Source organism: Carcharhinus amblyrhynchos, chromosome 8, assembly GCF_965287045.1.
Source record: "Carcharhinus amblyrhynchos chromosome 8, sCarAmb.v2.hapA, whole genome shotgun sequence".
NCBI classification, from domain to species: Eukaryota; Metazoa; Chordata; class Chondrichthyes; order Carcharhiniformes; family Carcharhinidae; genus Carcharhinus; species Carcharhinus amblyrhynchos.
This window is the reverse complement of record NC_137331.1, coordinates 50,176,129-50,196,420: the sequence shown is the minus strand read 5'-3', so window position 1 is coordinate 50,196,420 and position 20,292 is coordinate 50,176,129. Positions and strand designations below refer to the sequence as shown.

At 40.7% G+C, this 20,292-nt stretch overlaps 1 protein-coding gene across 2 annotated transcripts in view; it reads left to right on the top strand.

Annotated features, from left to right (window-relative positions):
• pkia (cAMP-dependent protein kinase inhibitor alpha) overlaps positions 1–17,790 on the top strand; it is a 110,707-nt gene extending 92,917 nt beyond the window's left edge. For both annotated transcript variants that reach the window (XM_080194057.1, XM_080194056.1), the window contains exons 2-3: positions 9,468–9,645; positions 15,337–17,790. In XM_080194057.1, the coding sequence (XP_080050183.1) occupies positions 9,495–9,645; positions 15,337–15,419 (234 nt within the window). In that variant the 5' untranslated portion in view covers positions 9,468–9,494 and the 3' untranslated portion in view covers positions 15,420–17,790. The remainder of the gene's footprint in view (positions 1–9,467; positions 9,646–15,336) is intronic.
• The last annotated feature ends 2,502 nt before the right edge of the window (positions 17,791–20,292 follow it).

Below are 20,292 nucleotides of genomic sequence, written 5' to 3'. Positions count from 1 at the left end.
GTGAAGGAGCACAGAAGATATGAATTTGGAACTGGGATCCTCCAGTGATTGCAAATCGAGGTTGGTCATCTTAACTCCCAGTGACAAACTAGTTTAGTTCTAATTAAGTTGTTGCTGATTCCCAGCAAGGGGCGCTGTCCCTTCTCACTCAGCAAAGGAAAGTAAAAAGCTTTTTTTTATTCACATCCCAATCCTCTTCTGACTTGCTTCAGCCAGGAAGGTGAATCACAGTGACTTCCCGCTCAGTCCTGAGAGAAAATCACAATCAGTCATATCATTGCCGTGTGATCTGTCAATCTAAAAGACCCAGTCAGCCTTTGCTCAGAATAATAGGTTATAAGAGCATTGTAACATTAATAGGAAAAATCATGGAGTGCATCACTCATCTGCCTGTTTCCAGGGTTATAATTCACTTCATCACACCGCTCTGTGTCCTTTCCCCTCCCTCTGTGGACTAGTGCCATGAATTAGGATTGTAGGGCATGCACTGTAATCACCAAATTGGATAAACTCTTTCAGATAATGATTTGTATCTTCAAAAATAATTACTGGGTTGCAGTAGTGAACTAAAGTACTCATATAAGGTGAAGCTACAAGTTGACTGTCCTTTATCTGAAACTCTTGGAGCCCATTGCATTTAGGTATTCAAGTATTAATGGTTTTGAGATGTGCTGTAGCTATTTAGGGTGCAGAGTGTTGATGCACTCTGTTGGGAGGCCTTCTTGAATATTCCTTCCAGCTTGATCTGCCTCAGCAATATTGGTTTTGTTCCATTGGTTCGTCTTTTATTTAATGTTTTGTTTTGTCGTCTGGAGTCACAGGCTTACCACACAAAAGGTCGGTGGGGACTCACAATAGAGTCTGTTCAAAAGAACAAGCTGTCAATTCGCTGTCTCCTGTGTTACTGCCAAAATTGAAATCTTGGCACTGAAACTCTGAAATAACCAATGAAGATCCCCCTCTGCTGGTTATAAAGCTGCTATAGCAGTCTGATATTTTCAGCAGAATCTCCTCATGAGTGACATTTCCACAAAGCTCCTTTTGCTGTGGTGTCAGGTTCATGAATGCAATCAATTTAGAGAAATGGATGTTGGCATTAACAATTATTTCCACATGTTCTGCATTTATAACTAAGTTGTAATCAAGACAAATTGCAATTGCTCCTCTTTAGTACAACATTCCAGTTGATGATTTTTATGTATGAAGTGTGATGGCGAATGACAGCACTCTATTCAATAGTTATGGTACCACAAATGTAGACACTTCTAACTTTCACATCTGTAATTTTGAATGGAGTCACAAGGCAACACTGTCTTGACTGATTCATAGCATCAAATCTTCACCTGACTGACGACATCCAGCTCCACCTCTTTCCACCTTAAGGCATTCTTTAAAACCTACCTCTTTAAACAAGATTTTTGCCACTTCCCCACATTTTTCATTCATTCATTCATGGAACATGGGCGTCACTGGCTGGCTAGCATTTATTGATGTAGAGATGCCGGCGTATTTATTACCCATCCCTAGTTGCCCGAGGGCAGTTGAGAGTCAACCGCATTGCTATGGCTCTGGAGTCGCATGTAATCCAGACAGGGTAAGGACAGCAGATTTCATTCCCTAAAGGACATTAGTGAAATCACTTTGTGGTTCGGTGTCAAATTTTGCTTTCTAATACTTCTGTGAAGACCTTGGGCTATGTTGTTAAGTTAGAATGCATTAAGTTAAATGCATAAAGTAAAATATATGTTGGTGATGGTTGATTTTTCTTCAGCCCTCCATCACCCAGGATTACTGAAACCAATTACAAGATTAGTGTGCTGCCTGAGACACTGAATTGAATCTGGGGTCTCCCTGTTCTGTGTTTCCCGTGGTTCGCCGATTGTTCTTTTATTCAGTGCACAATTTTAGCGCTGCTTATGCTTCAAATGAAACAACTTGCACATGTATTTTGCAAGATCTTAATCATTATTGTAATTTTCCTTGGCTGCTCTTCTCTGAGCTCACTGCCCTCCTGTCTTCTCTAAACCATTCCTCACACATAGATTTGGTGACCCATTTCATAACCATCCCCTCAAACTCGCCATCCGCAATAGCTTTTCTACTCCTGTCACCTCAAAACACCAACAAGGCCATCTCCAACCACTTCCTTGTATGCTTCAGTCTTCTCGTGTCCCCCCATCCCCCTTCAACAACTGAGCATGGGAAAAAAAATCCACTTCCTTTTATCTGCACTTCTGACCTCCAGCTGCCTAATCTTGGTCTTTCCATGCACCTCAGCTACTATCAACTTGCTCAACTGTTCCATCATCTCTATTTTGAAAATAGGCTTAACCATTTTCAGTTCCCCCTTTTCGTTGTTCTATTTATGCTCTCTCAAATTTTTAGAGAGTAAACTGAGTAAACCGTATGCACAATTAGTTTAGCCATTCAACACCAGCTATGCTTGACTATAGCAAGTATTATAGGCCTCGCCCTTTCTGCTAAAACTAACCACTCCATTCTGCAGGGCAAAGATAACTATTTTCCAGATATTGACTGCCTTCTTAAACCTTTTTTCTTTTGATTTCTTCACCCTCAACTTTAATGCAATGAAGAACCATGTATTTCACTATATTTAAGACCATCCATTCCACTGCCTCTTTATCTGCTCATTAATCTCCTTAACTAATTCCTGTATAATCTTCTATCAATTTTAGCCTGGAGCCTATGTCACTCTCTTTCCCCTCTTCACCTAGCCCCTCCTGTCTAAAAGATTTTATTGTCCATGAAAGCTAACTCCTGCTCCCTTGACCCCTTTTCCACTAGAGTCTATTTCCATAGGTCATCTCCCATTGCCAATGGTGCGACACTTTGGCACAGTGGTTCGCACTTTTGCCTCACAGTACCAGGAACCCGGGTTCAATTCCCACCTCGGGTCACTGTCTGTGTGGAGTTTGCAAGTTCTCCCCACGTCTGCGTGAGTTTCCTCTGGGTGCTGCGGTTTCCTCCCACAGTCCAAAGATGTGCAAGTTACGTTGATTGGCCATGGCAAATCCCCCTCGGTGTCAAGGGGACCAGCAGTGTAATTAAGTGGGGTTATGGGAATGGGGACTGGAAGGGATTATTCCTGGTGCCGGGCTTGTTGGGCTGAATGGCCTGCTTCTGCACATTAAGGATCCTATGATCATTCCTTCTCAACTAGTATTTTTTCTCTTTTCGTATCTATCTGTCGTCGTTATCACCTGTCTTCAAAAATGCCACTGAGCTTTCTGTTGCTAATTATCACCCTATCTTCTCTTTCAACATTCCTAAATTAGCTATCAGCACTTAACTTCATACCATTTACAGAGAATCATAAAATTCTTAGTGCAGAAGGAGGCCATTTGGTCCATTGAGCCTGTACTGACAGCGATCCCACCCAATAACCCCATGTATTTACCCTGTTAATCCCCTGATCCTGTCCTCATCTACATGTTATTCTTTGGTGTTACCACTTTGACTCATTCTGACACCTTTTTTTAACTTATATATGCTGATGATATCCAGCTGTAGCTCTCCATCACATTCTTTAATCTCTCCGTTCCCAATGCTCTATCTGGCTAATGTCCAATCTTGGGTGACTATTGACGAGACAACTTATCGTTGATTCCCATTACAGAGTTGGATGGTGTGAAGACTTGTGCTCCAAAACTTCTCACACCCCTAGCCAAAATGTTCCAAAACAGCTGCAACACTGGCTCCAAAGCAGCAATGTGGAAACTTGCCCAGGTGTGTCCTGTACATAAAAAGCTGTACAAATCCAACCCAGTTAATTACTACCCCATCAGCATGAGTGGCACCAAACACACAACCCCTACCATCTAGAAGCATAAGGGCAGCAGAAACCTGGGAACACCACCACTGTAAGTTCCCCTCCAAGCCACACTGACTTGGAAATATATCACTGTTCGTTCACTGTTGTTGCATCAGAATCCTGGAAAACTCTGCCTGACAGCACTATGGGTGTAATCACACCTCAGGGTCTGCAGTAGCTCCAGAAGACAGCTCACTACTACCTTCTCATGAGCAGCTAGGGAAGGGCAATAAATGCTGGCCCAGTCAGTGAAGCGCACATCGTTGAATGAATAAAAGAAAGAACAGACTAAGAAGGAGATTATTTGGGAATTTGACTCTTTATATTAGAAGAAATAGGATTTTGCTTCAATTTCAGGATTCAATTCAGTGTTTCAGCATAATCTAGCTGAGTCTTGAAACTCAGAAAAGGAAAAGATTAAGGCCTATTTTTCTTCTGATTTCTGCTGACAAAAGCTTACTGGTTATCGGCTGAGAATAGGAACAGGCTGAAGTTGTGATGTCGAGAATTGATAGTGACATTCAGCACCAGGATAGAGAATGTAAGATTTTGGGGATCTTTGTAGGAATAGATTTGGGAGAAAAGCTTTGCTGTGAACCGATTAAGTTGAACCAAAGTCAGGACAAGTTTATTGAGTTCTCAGGTAAACAATGTCAGGAAGCTTGGGCAGTGATTTACAATTTATCGCTAATTATACTCCCCGGTGGCAGAGAGCACAGGATGGTTTCTCAGGTCTTTTGGTCAATGAACGTGTCTCTGATCTTGTTTCGTTCGTGCCTCTCACCTTTATCTCCACCTTGAAGAAGGCAAGCTCAGGCAATCCATTATCCTGGCTGTTATCTGGTGCGAGGGGCAAGGTTTAAAGGAGATGTATGAGGCAAGAATTCTCTACAGAGGGTGGTGAATGCCTGGAACTCGCTGCCGGAGGATATCAGATACGATAGTGACTTTTCAGGGGCAACTGGCCAAATGCATGAATAGGAAGGGAATAGAGGGATATGATCCCCGGAAGGGTTGAAGGGGGTTTTAATTCAAATGGACAGCATGGTTGGTGCAGGCTTGGAGGGTCGAAAGGCCTGTTCCGCTGCTGAATTTTCTTTGTTCTTTATTCTCACCCCAATCATCTTCAGCCCCATGAGTGAGGACACTTTCCTTGAGTTGATGTGGCTGCTGCTAACTCTACATATTGATGTATGTAATCTCCTTAATATCTCAAAGCTTCTTCATGTTATTCTTTCTTATCTGGTAGAGAGAGACCAGCAGTTTTTCACAGACAGTCCTCCAGGTCTTATTCATTTTGCTACATATAAGCTCATCTAAAACTTGATTCAGAATCCCTTTACCTTGCCAACTTTTCTAAGTTGCACTCACATTCTAAGTTTTCCCACTTTACTATCCAACAAAGAAGGTTAACGAATAAAGTCAGGTGTTAGTAAACTACAAGGTTAGATTTAGAAACAAATATTCTTGTCCATAATCTCATAGTATTACAAGGGAGTAAGTATTAGTTTTCCTATACCTCGTTATCCCATCCTACTTGACACAGAGGCCAGAATTCTCCAGCCCCCCCGGCAGAGGCTGCTCACCATATTGGCCACCAACGGTGTTTTGCATGGATCACCTGTTCTGCTGCTGGGAAACCCACGGTGGGGTTGACTATGCCAGGACCAGAAAATTCTGCTGACGGGAAGGACCTGAAAAATGCCTCCCAGGATCACGCTGAATATCGAGTAAATCAGTACTACACGGCCACAGGCAACTGAATGTATCAGAGAGCTGCCATTCCGAACAGCAGGAGAATGCAACTATGAGCACAACATCAGCAGTGTAAAACATCAAATTGTCATTCTTCTATATGACAAAATATATAATAAATGTCTTACTTGTGGCTATTTGGATTTTTGTTTCTTAAAAAGGAGTTTCCAATATGTGGTTTGCTTTTATTTTTCTATCATCATTTCATCCTGTCTCTCATGCTCATTGTAGCTACCAATCTTCATTTAAAAGATGCATTCACCAGGCTCCCTCCCACTCGCATGCTTTATAATAGTTCTGTTCCAATCAGAGTCTTGACAATACCTACAACAGGCCTATTGTGCTTATTCTCCCTGAACATTTATCATCATTCTTTTAATCAGGCAATATTAATAACCACAAACTTTTTTTTTTCTCCTTATAATTTCCTGCCTGGTATATTTTTCCCATCAACCAGAGGAAGATATAATATCCTGTTTCTTTTGATTGAAAATAATGAATCTTTTGTACTTATGCAACCATATCATAAAGCCCTGTGTATAAAATATAACTTTCGATTATGAACCTTGGGCTGAGTTCCACTGTTGCATTGAAATACAGGGCTACAGAGTCCATGCCTTGTATGGGACCCTCAAAAAGGGTGATAACCTGGTCCATTAGCCAGTTTTTTTTTAACCACCCAAGGAACTCACTTAGCCTTGCTGCTTCCCAACCTATTGCCTGTGGAAACCAGCTGTCAATACCTACATGTCCCAGTGCAATACAGTAATAGGGTAGGTTTTCACAGATTGAGAGGTTAGTGGATTGTGCAAGGATGTGCAATGTCCTTCATGCCCATGGCCCCAGAACTTCCTAATCCAGCACTAAGGGAACTTCATCTATCATGAATGCACATCGGGGGGTACATCCTGCATGATTTTGCAAATATTTAAAATAAAGGTCAGAAAAATTTGTGCAGGATGTGTCCACATTTCTGTATATATTCTGGAAAGGTGAGGCATCCTGTCACAAACTTAGGGCTAGATTTTCCTGCAGTTGGGGTAAGTCCAGAGGCCTCTAAAAATGACTAGCTAAACCTGGATGTGGAAATCCCACTTTTATTTTTGGCCAATAATATTTTCATCGGTAAGGGAAAGGAACAGGAGTTAAATCACACAATTGGGAAACCCAAAACTCAGCAGAGCCATTTGAAATCAGTGCTGACTTCAATCAGACCCTGTTTTTGCTGCTTCCAGGCCCTTAACTCACAGGGTGGGTATCATAAATTTATTCAGGACACATAAATACTCCTGAACAATAGATAAGGTCTGTTTGAATGTCATGATCTGAAGTTATTTAAGCATGAGAAAATGAAGCTGGCACTGTTAGAGTAAACACATGCTGTTGAAATGCATTGACAGACAGGACATAAGAACATAAGAAATAGGAGCAGGAGTAGGCCATCTGGCCCTTCGAGCCTGCCCCGCCATTCAATAAGATCATGGCTGATCTGTCGTGGCTCAGTTCCACTTTCCCGCCCTCTCCCCATAACCCTTAATCCCCTCTCTTATCAAAAACCCATCAGCCCGCGTCTTAAAAATATTTAGCGAGGTAGCCTCCACCACTTCAACGGGCAGAGAATTCCAGAGATTCACCACCCTTTGAGTGAAGAAGTTCCTCCTCAGCTCCGTTCTAAACCGCCCCCCCTTTATCTTGAGGCTGTGCCCCCTAGTCCTACTATCCCTTCTGAGCGGGAAGAGTCCCTCCACCTCTATCCTATCCATCCCATTCATCATCTTATATGTCTCAATGAGATCTCCCCGCATTCTTCTAAACTCTAACGAGTACAAGCCTATTTTATTCAGCCTCTCCTCATAGCTCAACCCCGGCATCAGCCTAGTAAACCTCCTCTGCACTCCCTCCAAGGCCAAAATATCCTTGCGCAAGTACGGCGCCAAAAACTGCACACAGTACTCCAGCTGTGGCCTCACCAATGCCCTATACAGCCGCAGCAAGACCTCCCTACTTTTATATTCAATCCCCCTTGCTATGAAGGCCAGCATCCCATTCGCCTTCCTGACCACCTGCTGCACCTGCAAGCTGGGTTTTTGCGACTCGTGCACAAGGACCCCGAGGTCCCTCTGCACCGTCGCCTGCTGCAGTTTTTTACCATTAAGTAATAATCCTTCCTACCATTATTCCTACCAAAGTGGACCACCTCGCACTTGCCAACATTAAATTCCATTTGCCATTTCCTGGCCCATTCGCCCAGCCTATCTAGATCCTTCTGCAGACTCTCCACACCCTCTGCACAATTTGCTGTTCCATCAATCTTGGTGTCATCAGCAAATTTCGACACCCTACACTCGGTTCCCTCCTCCAGATCATCTATATATATCTACATAGATATAGATGATCTGGAGGACATCTGGTGTAGCTTAGAAATAAGTCATTGCCATTTGCACTGGCAGTTTCAGTAGAATTCATTGTGGAAATTTTCCAGCGTCCACTGTTACAACTGAGCACATTATGAATGATTGGCTAGGTTTCAGAAGGTCTGAAAACATGTGTCTCAGCTGAACAAGAGTTCACATTTTGATTGACAGTTGTAAGAGTCTTTTTGATATGGTAACTGAATAGAAGGGGGGGATGACAGAGCCTAAGCTTGCCGGGGAAGCTGACTGCAGACCGTTTGGCGTGAGCCCTGATCTCCCATATTGATAATGGTGTGTCATTGCGAAGGCCATCTTATGATTGTGAACATTCATCGTGCTAAGCAAATTCCAGGTATTCATAGTATATGGGAGATCTGTCAACCACACCACCCCCACCTCGCGCCCGTGGACTTCCATACCAACAGCTGCCACCTCCATCAGTTCTCCCTCCTCTGCCTTCCCGCTGACCTCTTCCCTCCCTGACTGACTCCACCCCTATGAAGCCCCACTCTCTCATGCCCTGCCTCTTTGGCACTGCCTGGTGCCAGGTGGGTAGTGCTAGGGTGTCAGGCTTGTACTGCCAGGTGCTCGGCCTGGGAACTGCTGTTCCTGCCCCTGACCATCCGATGGGGCTCAATGAACTCCTGTCCCAGACCATCTGTTATCTTTGTCAGTGAGGACTTCCACTGGAGAGGTCGGAAAGCACAGTGAGCCCAGACTATGATGTCCCAGGCTCACAAATCACACTTAAATTATGTTATCAATATTTAGCCTGGTGTAAGAGTGATTACATCAGGAAAAATGGCCTAGGAGGATAGCAAACAGCCTGATGCCCGGTGTGATTTGCATTTTTACCCAACCACTTAAATTTCCCACCCTGTCACACTAATTGATCAGCGGGGCAGAAAGTTCACGCTCAATAATGATCTTTTTAAATGCTGTAACTTTTTGCCTGTTTTGTAAAATATTGTAATCACTTTTAAGTAAGGTTTACAAAATAAACTAACTATTGATGCGGTTCAGTGTTTTGAGTCAAAAGATGTGTAGGTTAGTTGGGTTAGCCATGATAAATGCATGGGATTATAGGGGATAGGATGGCAGAAGATGCTCTTTTCGGAGATTTGGTGCAGACCCGATGGGCCGAATTGCCTCCTTCTGCACTGTAAGGTTTCAATGATCTTATAGGATTCTATCTGTTAATTACTTCAGGACTAAAAAATGGAATTCGTTTACGAATATGAGTATTCACAATCAAAAGATGGCCCTCGCAATAACGCATCATTGCCAATATGAAAGGCTTATATTTAAAGACCATTGGAATAAATCTCTGGGTCACACACTTTGTAATTATGGCTGCCTTGAACATGCAATGTATAATTTTGGAGCCCTACTTCAGGACTGTTAGCCTAATGCAGTTCCTTTCTATAAGCTCTAATACATTATTTGTTACTGCACTTGACTTTCAGATATTGCTATGTGGAAACTTGTCAGCAATGACTGATGTTGAAACCTCGTATGCAGACTTCATTGCTTCAGGACGGACAGGCCGGAGAAATGCGCTACATGACATCCTGGGTTCTCCATCAGGTGTAAACACAAGCGACTTAAGCCTTAAGTTATCTGAGTTGAATATTGACAAAAAAGGTGAAGGTCATCAGTATTATCAGTGATTTTAATTGGTTATGTTCTTACTATATTGGCCTTCTGACCTTTGTAATCCAGTTATTAGAGAAAGAAAATCTCTTTTTTGTACATCCTTTAACTGTTATAATGTGCTGAATTACTAAGTCATTAGAAGTAAATCAGATGAGAGGTTCAAATGATCTATTGCTGTTTACTAGTCCCACGTTTAGGTAATTGATGACTATTTATTGACCACTACTCAATATCATTGACAATGGATAGAAGTGGATATATTCTCAGGAGGCCAGTAACATAAAATTGTTTTTGTAACCAGGTATAACTTTGATGCGTTGTTTAAGATATTAGGCTAAGACCTATGAACTCACAGGATATAGGTTATCACAGGCGTTAAAGAATATACTACACTGCACCACAGAATTATAACATCATCTCACCATCAACAGGCCATGTTAAAATGATAACGTTTGAAATGTCCATGACAAGTATCAATAGGAGAACGGCATAGTGGTTAGCACTGCTACCTCGCAGCACCAGGGACCTGGGTTCAATTCTGGCCCTGGGTGACTGTGTGGAGTTTGCATATTCTCCCCATGTCTGCATGTTTTTCCTCTGGGTGCTCCAGTTTCCTCCTTAAGTCCAAAGATGCGCAGGCTAGGTGGATTGGCCGTGCTAAATTGCCCCTTAGTGACCCAAGATGTGTAAGTTAGGGGGATTAAAGAGTAAAAATGTGGGGTTACAAGGTTTGGGCCTAGGTGAGATGCTCTGGTGGAGAATCTCTGCAGAGTCGTTGGCCAAATAGCCTCCTTCTGGACTGTAGGATTGTATAACGTTTCGGCGACAATGATCACTGTAACACAAGATTTAAGTTGACTATGGAAAAAGACAAGGGACAATTCAGAATGAGAATAATTACCTGGGGAAAAATCAACTTAAATGGGTTAGATTGTATCTGGACTAGATGAATTAAAATCAAAGGTTGAGAGGGAAAACAGTAACAAAAAACGGGTTGCATTTTAAAAAAAGATATTTCTAATACAGGTAAGGTATATACCTATAATGGAGAAAAGTAGGGTACATAAATTCAGAGTTGTATAGTTGATTAAAGCAGTAGAGAAGATGACAAAAGAAAAAGTGCACCGATGATAGATGTCAGCTGGATAATGCAGCTGAGAAACAGGTTCAGAAGGGAAGTGAAAAAGCAAATAAGAGAACAAAAAGACAGTATACAAATGGAAACTAATATAAAAGGGAATGACAAAATATTCTGTAGGCGTATAAATATTAAGAGGAATGGGACCAATTAGCCACCAAAAAGGGGATTTACGTAAGAAAGCTGGAGGTATTAAATGAATACTTTGCATCTGCCTTTCCCAAATAAGAAAATGTTACCCAGGTCACACTGAAAGGGGAGGTCATTTAGACATTTGAAGGGTTTAGAACTGATAAGGAGGGAATACAGGATAGGCTGTTGAAGTTAATGAGGCACCAAGACTGGATGAGAATCCTCCAAGGATACTGAAGGCAGTAACAGTGGAAATGGTGAAGACACTGGCCATAATTTTCAGTCTTCCTTTGACTTGGGGTGCTGCCAGAGGACTGGAGCATTGTAAAAGTTAAACCCTATTCAAAAAGAGTGCAAAGATAAGCCCAGTTATTACAGGCCAGTTGGTTTAACTTTGGGAAGCTTCAAGAACAATAATTGGGACAAAAGTAATAGTAATTTGGGCAAATGCGGTAATTGAAGGAAAGCCAGCAGAAGGTGTTTGATACAATGCCAGAGAACAGGCTTGCGAGCAAGGTTAGAGCTCCTGGATTAAAAGGCACAGTAGCAACATGGATATAAACTTGTCTGAATGACAGGAAACAGAGAATAGTGATTAATAGATACTTTCCAGGTTCGATGAAGGCTTGTAGTGGAATTTTCCAGGCATTGCTGTTAGGATCCCTGCTTCTCCTGATATATATTAATACATTGTGTATGGGACACAATTGCAAAATTTTCAGATGATGCAAAACTTGGAAGCATAGTGAACTGTGAGGAGGCTGGTACAGAACTTCTAAAGGACAGTTGCAAGTTGGTGGAATAGGTGGCAGGTGAAATGCAATGCAAAAAGGTGTGAAATGATTCATTTTGGTAGGGAGGAGGCAAGGGGACAATTTAAAATAATGGAAGTGCTGGAGCAGAGCGTGTGCATAAATCATCGAAGGTGGTAGGACAGCTTGAGAAAGCAGCTAATAAAGCATAAGGTATTCTGGACTTTACTAATAGAGCACAAAAGCATGAAGATAATGTTAAACATTTATAGAACGCTGGTTCAGTCTGAACAAGAGTATTACATCCACATCTGAGCGCCACATTTGGGAAAGATGTGAAGGCATTGGAGAGGGTGCAGAGAAGATTCACAAGAATGGTTCTAGGGATGAGGAACTTCAGTTTTGTAGAAAGATTGGAGAAGGTGGGATTGTTTTCCTTGGGTAAAGAAGCTTGAGAATAGATTTGAGGGAAGCATTCAAAATCATGAAGAGCTGTTCCCATTGGTAGAAAGGAATCTAGAACAAGAAGGCACAGATTTAAGCAATGAAGACATGAGGAGAAACTTTGTTTTATCCAGATGGTGGTAAGGACCTGGAATCCACTGTCTGAGAGTGTGTTGGAGGCAGATTCAATTGAGGCATTCAAAAGGGAGTTGGATTATCTGAAAGGAAAGAATTTGAAGGACTACAAGGAATGAAACTAGGTAAATTGCTTCTTCAGAGAGCCAGCACAGAAACATTGGGATGAATGGCCTCCTTGTGTGCTGTAAAATTCTGTGATTCTATATTTTAAAGATTTTTAACAGCCCCTTAAATAATTAAAGGAAAATATATTTGGAATGCCCAGCATTACAGGTGGTGTTTTTCAAGGCCATAAGTGCTGATATAGGACATTTTTCTCCTTTTAACACTTAACATTTGGATGAGAGACATACTATATGAGATATGGCAAAGTCACATTTCCAGCAAAGCTCTGCTATCTTTCCATCAAAGATTCACAACTGCTTCAGTGCCAAATTTTGCCCGTTCCCCACCAACCATCATTATGTATGGAATTATGGAACCTAGATCTATTTACCATGTGAACAAATGTGCATAAGAAGATGGCTCAAGTCAACCCAAATTAATTTGATATTCTTCCCGTGCAAGCATTAGAAGACTTTCATATCATTATTCTGGGTTGAATTTGAATGCAAGCACGAAAGGATATTGTGCTGAAGTTAATACCAAAATAGATAACATGGCACACAGTTTAGATAGGAGCAGAAAGTTGCAAAGAGACATTGGTAGATTTAAGTGAGTGAATAAAACTTTGTCAGATGGAGTTCAGTGTTGGGAAGTATGAACTAATTCATGTTAGACCTTGGAAAAATAAATCAGTATTTTCTAAATGGTGAGAAGATAAGAATTTTGGAGAAGCATAAATATTTAAGGCACATGAAAAAAAATTACTAAAAGCTGGTAGACCTCACAAAATATAATTTAAAATCTTGACAAATGTTTGGATTTCATCTCCAGTTCAGGAACCACAAGTCAGGGCAGTTCCTTGCTTTGCCAGCCAAACCTTTCACCTCCTAACATAGCTGCCATATTTTTATCACCTAGAAGTGTGTGTGAGCAAGGTTAGGATTTGCTGGCTCCCTAGGCAAACCCAATGTTGTGTCAGAGGAGTGTGGGTATCAAGATAGACTGGTTAGAAGGATCACCTTGTTTCTGGGAGCATTGGTCCAGCTCTTTATATTATTCAAACCCCACCTCACTCTCACCCCTCAGTTCTCTCACCTCCCACTTCCAATGTCCCTCCATGGCCTCTCATATTCCCCATTACCCACATGTATCTCGATAGTCAGTCATCCAGTGTCTGCTATGAACCTCAGAAACCAATATAAGTAGGCAGCCATTAAACCCCAGATGCATTGAAAATTAGTTGTTCTGTTCAAGTAGTCACTATGTTGAAAAAACAACCATTGATTCAAAGCCACATCATATGCAGATAATCCTATAATAACCTCCTAAAATGGTCAACTAAGCTGTAAAAATAATCAGTTGCCTGTTGAGCTAAGTCTGTCAACAGCTATTTAAACTCAGCCAGGCCCATTATGGACAAAGCAAACCAGACAATGCAGTCGATTGAAGCTGAAAGAGCAGATGCAGTGGCTTTTCTTAAGTTTAAGTAGCAGATTTTCCAATGGACAAAATACTCTAATGCATCTTAATACTTACACAATCTTGGTTAATATAACAGTCAACTTACTTTTACAAGACAGGGCTCTATGATCAATCACTTCAGTGAAAACACATTTAACTTATAAGGCACCATCTAACAATAGCATTTGAAGTTGTCCAAAACATTTCACACTTTGAATGTTCTCAACACCTCAGCAGGCTTCCCCCAAAGTTCCTGAACTCACCTACCTGGGGTTTTTCCAAAGGCTTCCAAAACCTGCTTGACCAACACAAATACTTTGGAATATGAAATTCAAAAGTTCCCCTAAGTCAATAGCAATCCTGTAATCACAGGCAGGTTGCAAATTGAATCTAATCTCTTCTTGCCCTATGGGAGATTTGTTTAGGGCTCTTTTTGAGGGAAAATTCAGATTCCCATTCACACGGCCTTAGTTTTGCCAATTCTCACACCCATTCCCAATCTTTTTGGGACATGAAAATTCAGGTCAAAAATTCAGCCTTTATCTTAATGGAGCAGAAATATAAGAGATAGAAGTGATTTTATGTTTAGATGAGGTTCTAGTAAGACACCATTTAGGGTAAATCATTTAGTTCTAAACACTGCATCTGAGTTTGAATATATGAGCCTTTGGGGAACAGGGGTGCACAGTGCAAGTTCAGCAGAATTATACTGGGGCTAAAAGGGTTAGATTATGTGCATAGGTGCGTAAACTAGCTTTGTGTTTCTTTGAATGTGAAAGATTAAAGGGTTATACAATTGAGGTGTTCAAAATAATTAAAAGATTTGATTAAGGCAGATAGGCAAAGGGTATTTCCTCTGATAAAAGCTTAAAATTAGAGCAGTGGTATCAGAAAATACTTCTTCAGTGATTTTTTTTAATGGAAATCTGGAGCTCTCACCTCCAAACCACTGTTGAGACTAGGTCAATTGAAAATTTCAAAATGGAGTTTGACATATTTCTGTTTGGCAAAGGTGTTAACACCTCTGGAACCAAGGTGGTGGAGTTGAGTCCACAACCAGATCAGATGATCTTATTGAATAACATAGCAGTGTTGAAGGGCCAAATGGCCTACTGCTACTCATATGCTGCTCAGATGGATAGATGGCGATTTGATACAGATTAGTTTTGTTCTAATTGCCCAGCAGACATGTTCAAGAAGCTGAATGAATCACCCCTGTTCCTATGATACACTTTTCTACCCAATTCTTTCTTTCTTAATTAATTGCTGCCATACACCATTAGTTGCCTAAGAGCAGAGGAGCTTAACGATATTGTTTTAGATAATTAATTCACTGTCGTACTGACTGTAGGACGCAGTAAGGGATATAAGTACAGTGCAAAAGCAAAATACTGGGATGCTGGAAATCAGAAATAAAAATGTAACATGCTGGAAGCACTGAGCAAGTCAAATATCATTCCTTTCAATCACACCTGTAAGAAGTTTTAAATTGTCTTTTCTTTCTATTAGAAGGGGATGCTGAAAAGGAAACACAGGCTTCAACCAACCAACCTACTGGATCTCAAGAGGCACAAGAAAAGAGAGAAAGTTAACCTGTTAGCTCTTGAACTTGCAGGTGCTGCTGAACAGGTTTTGTGGTTCTGAAAATTATCGGAGGTTGTACACGGAGGAAAGTTAAGAAATTGAAACATGAGTTCCTTGGAAGACTGGCACTCAGGAAATGGACTCTTTATATTTTGGACTGGATATATCATAACGTCCAAAATGGACTCTACTTTCCTCTTTCTCAATGGTTGAAGAGTTGCTGAATTGAATTATTAAAGAAAATGTGATTCATGGGTCAGTTACATCCACAATTAGCTTAGAAGGATGATAGAAACAGATTGAGTATCTGCTCTAATTGTCAGACTTTAGTGTGTCAATCAATATGTGTCAATATCCAAGACAGAGGATCCTATTGCATTTCTGAAAAAAAAATTCAATGATCCATAGAGGACTATAGGTGCCCTGACCAAAGCCCTATAGTGGGGAATCCTGAAATGGTTTTCATTTGATTTTTACAACTGATCTGGAACTGTGCTTGACTGATGCCTGCGAGCGCTCAGTGCGGTTTATCTGAATATGTGTCAACTAGAGAGTGTCTTTGATCAAATGTAGTGGAAAGGATAGAACCTTTGTAATATAACCGACCTGCTTGGTGCTTGCCGTAGTTGTTTGTAAAGATTTGCTTTATAATAGTTTGTGTTGTAAAGAATTGTTATCAATGAAATATTAAATCCACCAGGCATTTACATTAAGTTTCTGCAGGGTTACCTGTGGGCACCTACACATCTTTGTAGCTTACAGTATTTATAATTTGGGCTATCTCTGTTACAAACTCAGCTTTTCCAGAGACACAGATACCCAGTGCGGTTATTCAATTTAATGTAATCATTTATTAAGCTGTAAAATATTTATTCTTTATCAGCACCTAAGTTGGGAAAAAGACCTGTTGAAAGAACAGACCGTAGTTCATGATTTTATTCAGTCATAACCAATTTAAATGTTAAAACTGTATTGAACTTGTAATTTGAAGCATTTGCGTGTGTATTCACAATTATTTTAATGTCACATGATTAATCTTTTTTATTGGCACAAATCAATATATGCTTCTAATGGAGTGCCCCCCAACAACATAATCCTACATCTGATTTGTACCATTTTTCATCTTTGGTTGATCAATATAATTTGTCATCCTAGTCTCATCTTATCAGTGAATAAATAAATCTATTAAACAGAACATTTTAACCAAAATCTTTATTACTTCTATTCCTAATCTTGCTGCAAAATCATGGGCTTTTTACTGAATCAGTAGTCACTGAAAGATTAAGTAAATATGTTACTCTTCCAACAAACTTATAATAAAAAAATGCCCATCAATTTTCCAGACTTAATTGATACTGAACTTTTTCCATGATCTACGTAAACAATCTGTACTTTTGGAGCTTTGTAAACCTTTGATACACTTTCTGTATTTCTTTTATATCAGTCAACCATTTGAGATTCTGAAAGCTAGTTTTACTAAAGTATTGGTAAAGATTAACCACTTTACTGTTTCTGGTATCTTGCTGTTTTATTGTGAAATTGAATATGATGCACAGTATTAATTGTTTGAATAACATTTCTAATTTTTGATCAGTTTCCAAATCCAGTAGCCAACTATGCTAATATCTGTGGAGTAAATAAAGCTTTGCACTGTTACCTAAATAATCATTGTTACCTAAATAATCATTGTTAAACTATTAGGAAGAAGCTTCATACTGGACCATTTTTTAACACATGCCTATTTGTTAAGAGATAATCAATGAGATGTGCACTCGTAACATAATTAAGAACCAGTTGAAGTCTCAGTAAGAAGCCTTACTTCTTCATGATTTCTCTCATGTAATATTGCAATGTGTCAGGATTGTGTTCTGTCTAATTTTAAACAAGTTAGAACACTCAGTGTCATTGTTAGTGTCCTTTCATTTTTTGAAATGTTCAACATTTTCTTTTAATTAATGTAATTGTGATTCAGGAAAAATGGAAAATATTTTTAGAAGACTTTCAATTTAATTTCTGTTTTTACTCAACCCCTTTTTTAACCAGAATCAATGGGGATAATGGTAACTTAGGAGACAGTGTGAAACGGACATTGGACTAGCAATCCATTACACACAAGTCAAAGGAAATGAAAACTAGGAGAGCTTCATAACAGGTGGCTGATCCAATGTCAATCATTTTGCACGATCGCTGAAAGTCACTATTATCCTGTGTCTTGCATAATTTGATAAATTCAGTTCAAAACGAAGCAACGAAGTAGTGGTGAAGGCAGTGGTGGCTAGAAATGGTGATTTCAAATAGCAGTGAGCTGCTGCTGGTGAGTATGTGTTTGGTATTCTGTATGTATTTTTATGAAATAAAATTGCACCTTGTGCTTGTAAATCTGGAAGAATTTGTACTTTCTTGTGACTGACCCTTAAGTCTTAGCCTCTGTACAGCGTGGACAAAATTGAATCTCACCATTCGGAGGAGGCTTAAAGGCCTAATCTAAGTGGCTTTTCAGGAGGTAACATCAGCATCAAGACCACCCTCTCAGAAAGCCGCTTCACGTCCTTCACCAGTGACCCATTCCCCCTAAACCAGGTCAGAACATGTCTGACTAGGAACGCTGCACACTTACATCCATCCTGATGGCTTCAGTACCACTAGTGGCCACCCCTCCCAGTGGTGCTGCTGAGAGTAGAGCTTTCAGCCCTCTGGTTGGCTAACAGCTCCTTAAAGGGATGGAAGCTCCAACACCAGACAGTTAACTGCTACACACAATTGCATCAGAAATTAGAGCTTCCAGAAATGGCCATGTCTGGCTTTGTTACTTGTGGACTGGATCACTGCCACAGCCGTTAAATTCACCCCTAATATGTGCACAATAAAAACTTCAAATCCCTCTTCTGATGCTGAGATTATTCTTAATATGATAGTCCAAAGCCATTTATTCCCCAGCAAAAAATCTCATTGCACAATTGTTAAAAATGCTAAGAAAAAGAAAAGCATAATTATCCTCTGCAATATGCTAGTACTCCTAATGCTGTGCAATCCATCTTACATCATGCGGTACTTTCTACAACATCAACACCATGGTTTAAAATTCAAATTGTGTCCTTCATTTTCTTGCTGCCAATTTTCCATAGTGGCAGAGACCAACATGGACCCCACACATAAATATTGACCTGTTTGGACAGACTGAGCACTCAGTATGTCCAGAGAAATAACAGCAAATGCCAAGACTTGATTTTGCTGGCCTTGCTGCCTGGAGTAGAATCTTGGAAGACCATCTCCTGAAGTGTTACTACGTGCCCTTTTTGATGTGACGGACGCCCTGTTAAAGATTTGATACCATTGGTAGTTGTTGATGAAAAAAACATTGTTCCCCTGACATTGGCATTCTAGAAAATTATCTGATGAGTGCCATATGAAAATTTGATGAAATGTATTTTTTCAGCAATACTCAAGTCCTGTACTATCAAACAACTATTGTATAGCTTCGGGGGGTGATTACGGCATTGTAAAGGAGAACATTATATATAATGAGGATGTTACAGCTCTGGCTATTTTGGGAGGACGTACTAGGGTGTAGAACACTGGAACATTCCAGTGTTCAGTCTGGATCAGACTGATGCAGCTTCTGTCCCCGATCCTTCATACAGTGGGTTCCTTCTTTGGCTGTGCTGTCATGGAAAATCACAAACTACAGACAATAAGCATTTCCACAAGTCTGGAGAGTGACCCCTCAGATACATCTTCATATCATTACAGACAATTTGAGAGCAAGACTGGCAGGAATTGAGACATCGGTCACACACATGGCATCTCAGCTGGGGGTGGGGACAACACAAGAAGGTAAAATTAGATGTATTTGCAAATAAATCTCCCACTCTGTTCTTGACTCTTCTACAACTTCCTGTCGTGGATGAGTAAGATGGCAAACCCTCATCACTCAAGCTCAAGAAGGCCATAGGCTGCTTAGCTTCCTCAGGGCACTTTTTGGTAGATGTTTAGAATCTCAAAAGCCAAGGAAAAGTGAAAGGATGATAGCCTCTTCAGCAGAGTGAAGAATTCAAATACCAAGGGATAAGAGCATAAGAACATAAGAAATAGGAGCAGGAGTAGGCCATCTAGCCCTTCGAGCCTGCCCCGCCATTCAATAAGATCATGGCTGATCTGTCATGGCTCAGTTCCACATTCCCGCCCTCTCCCCATAACCCTTAATCCCCTCTCTTATCAAAAACCCATCAACCCGTGTCTTAAAAATATTTAGCGAGGTAGCCTCCACCACTTCAACGGGCAGAGAATTCCAGAGATTCACCACCCTTTGAGTGAAGAAGTTCCTCCTCAACTCCGTTCTAAACCGCCCCCCCTTTATCTTGAGGCTGTGCCCCCTAGTCCTATTCTCCTTTCTGAGCAGGAAGAGTCTCTCCACCTCTATCCTATCCATCCCATTCATCATCTTATACGTCTCAATGAGATCTCCCCTCATTCTTCTAAACTCTAACGAGTACAAGCCTAATTTATTCAGCCTCTCCTCATAGCTCAACCCCCTCAACTCCGGCATCAGCCTAGTAAACCTCCTCTGCACTCCCTCCAAGGCCAAAATATCCTTGCGTAAGTAAGGGAATCTGTGATTCCATGAATCTAAAGCTCTTCAGCTCTTGTCCTTGCCTTTTTTCAGCAGCCTTAAAACCTCCTTTAGGATAATTCCTTCCTTACTTTTTAAGTAGATATTTACAACTAGCGAGTAATATGTACCATCCTTCATTTATTGTCAACAAAACATTAAGCACCCGTTCCAATCTCACAGAATAATACACATTAACCCCACATGGGAAACTAGATATTAATGAGAAATTGTGAAGCTGACATCTCCAAGACTATTCCCAACCCAGGATT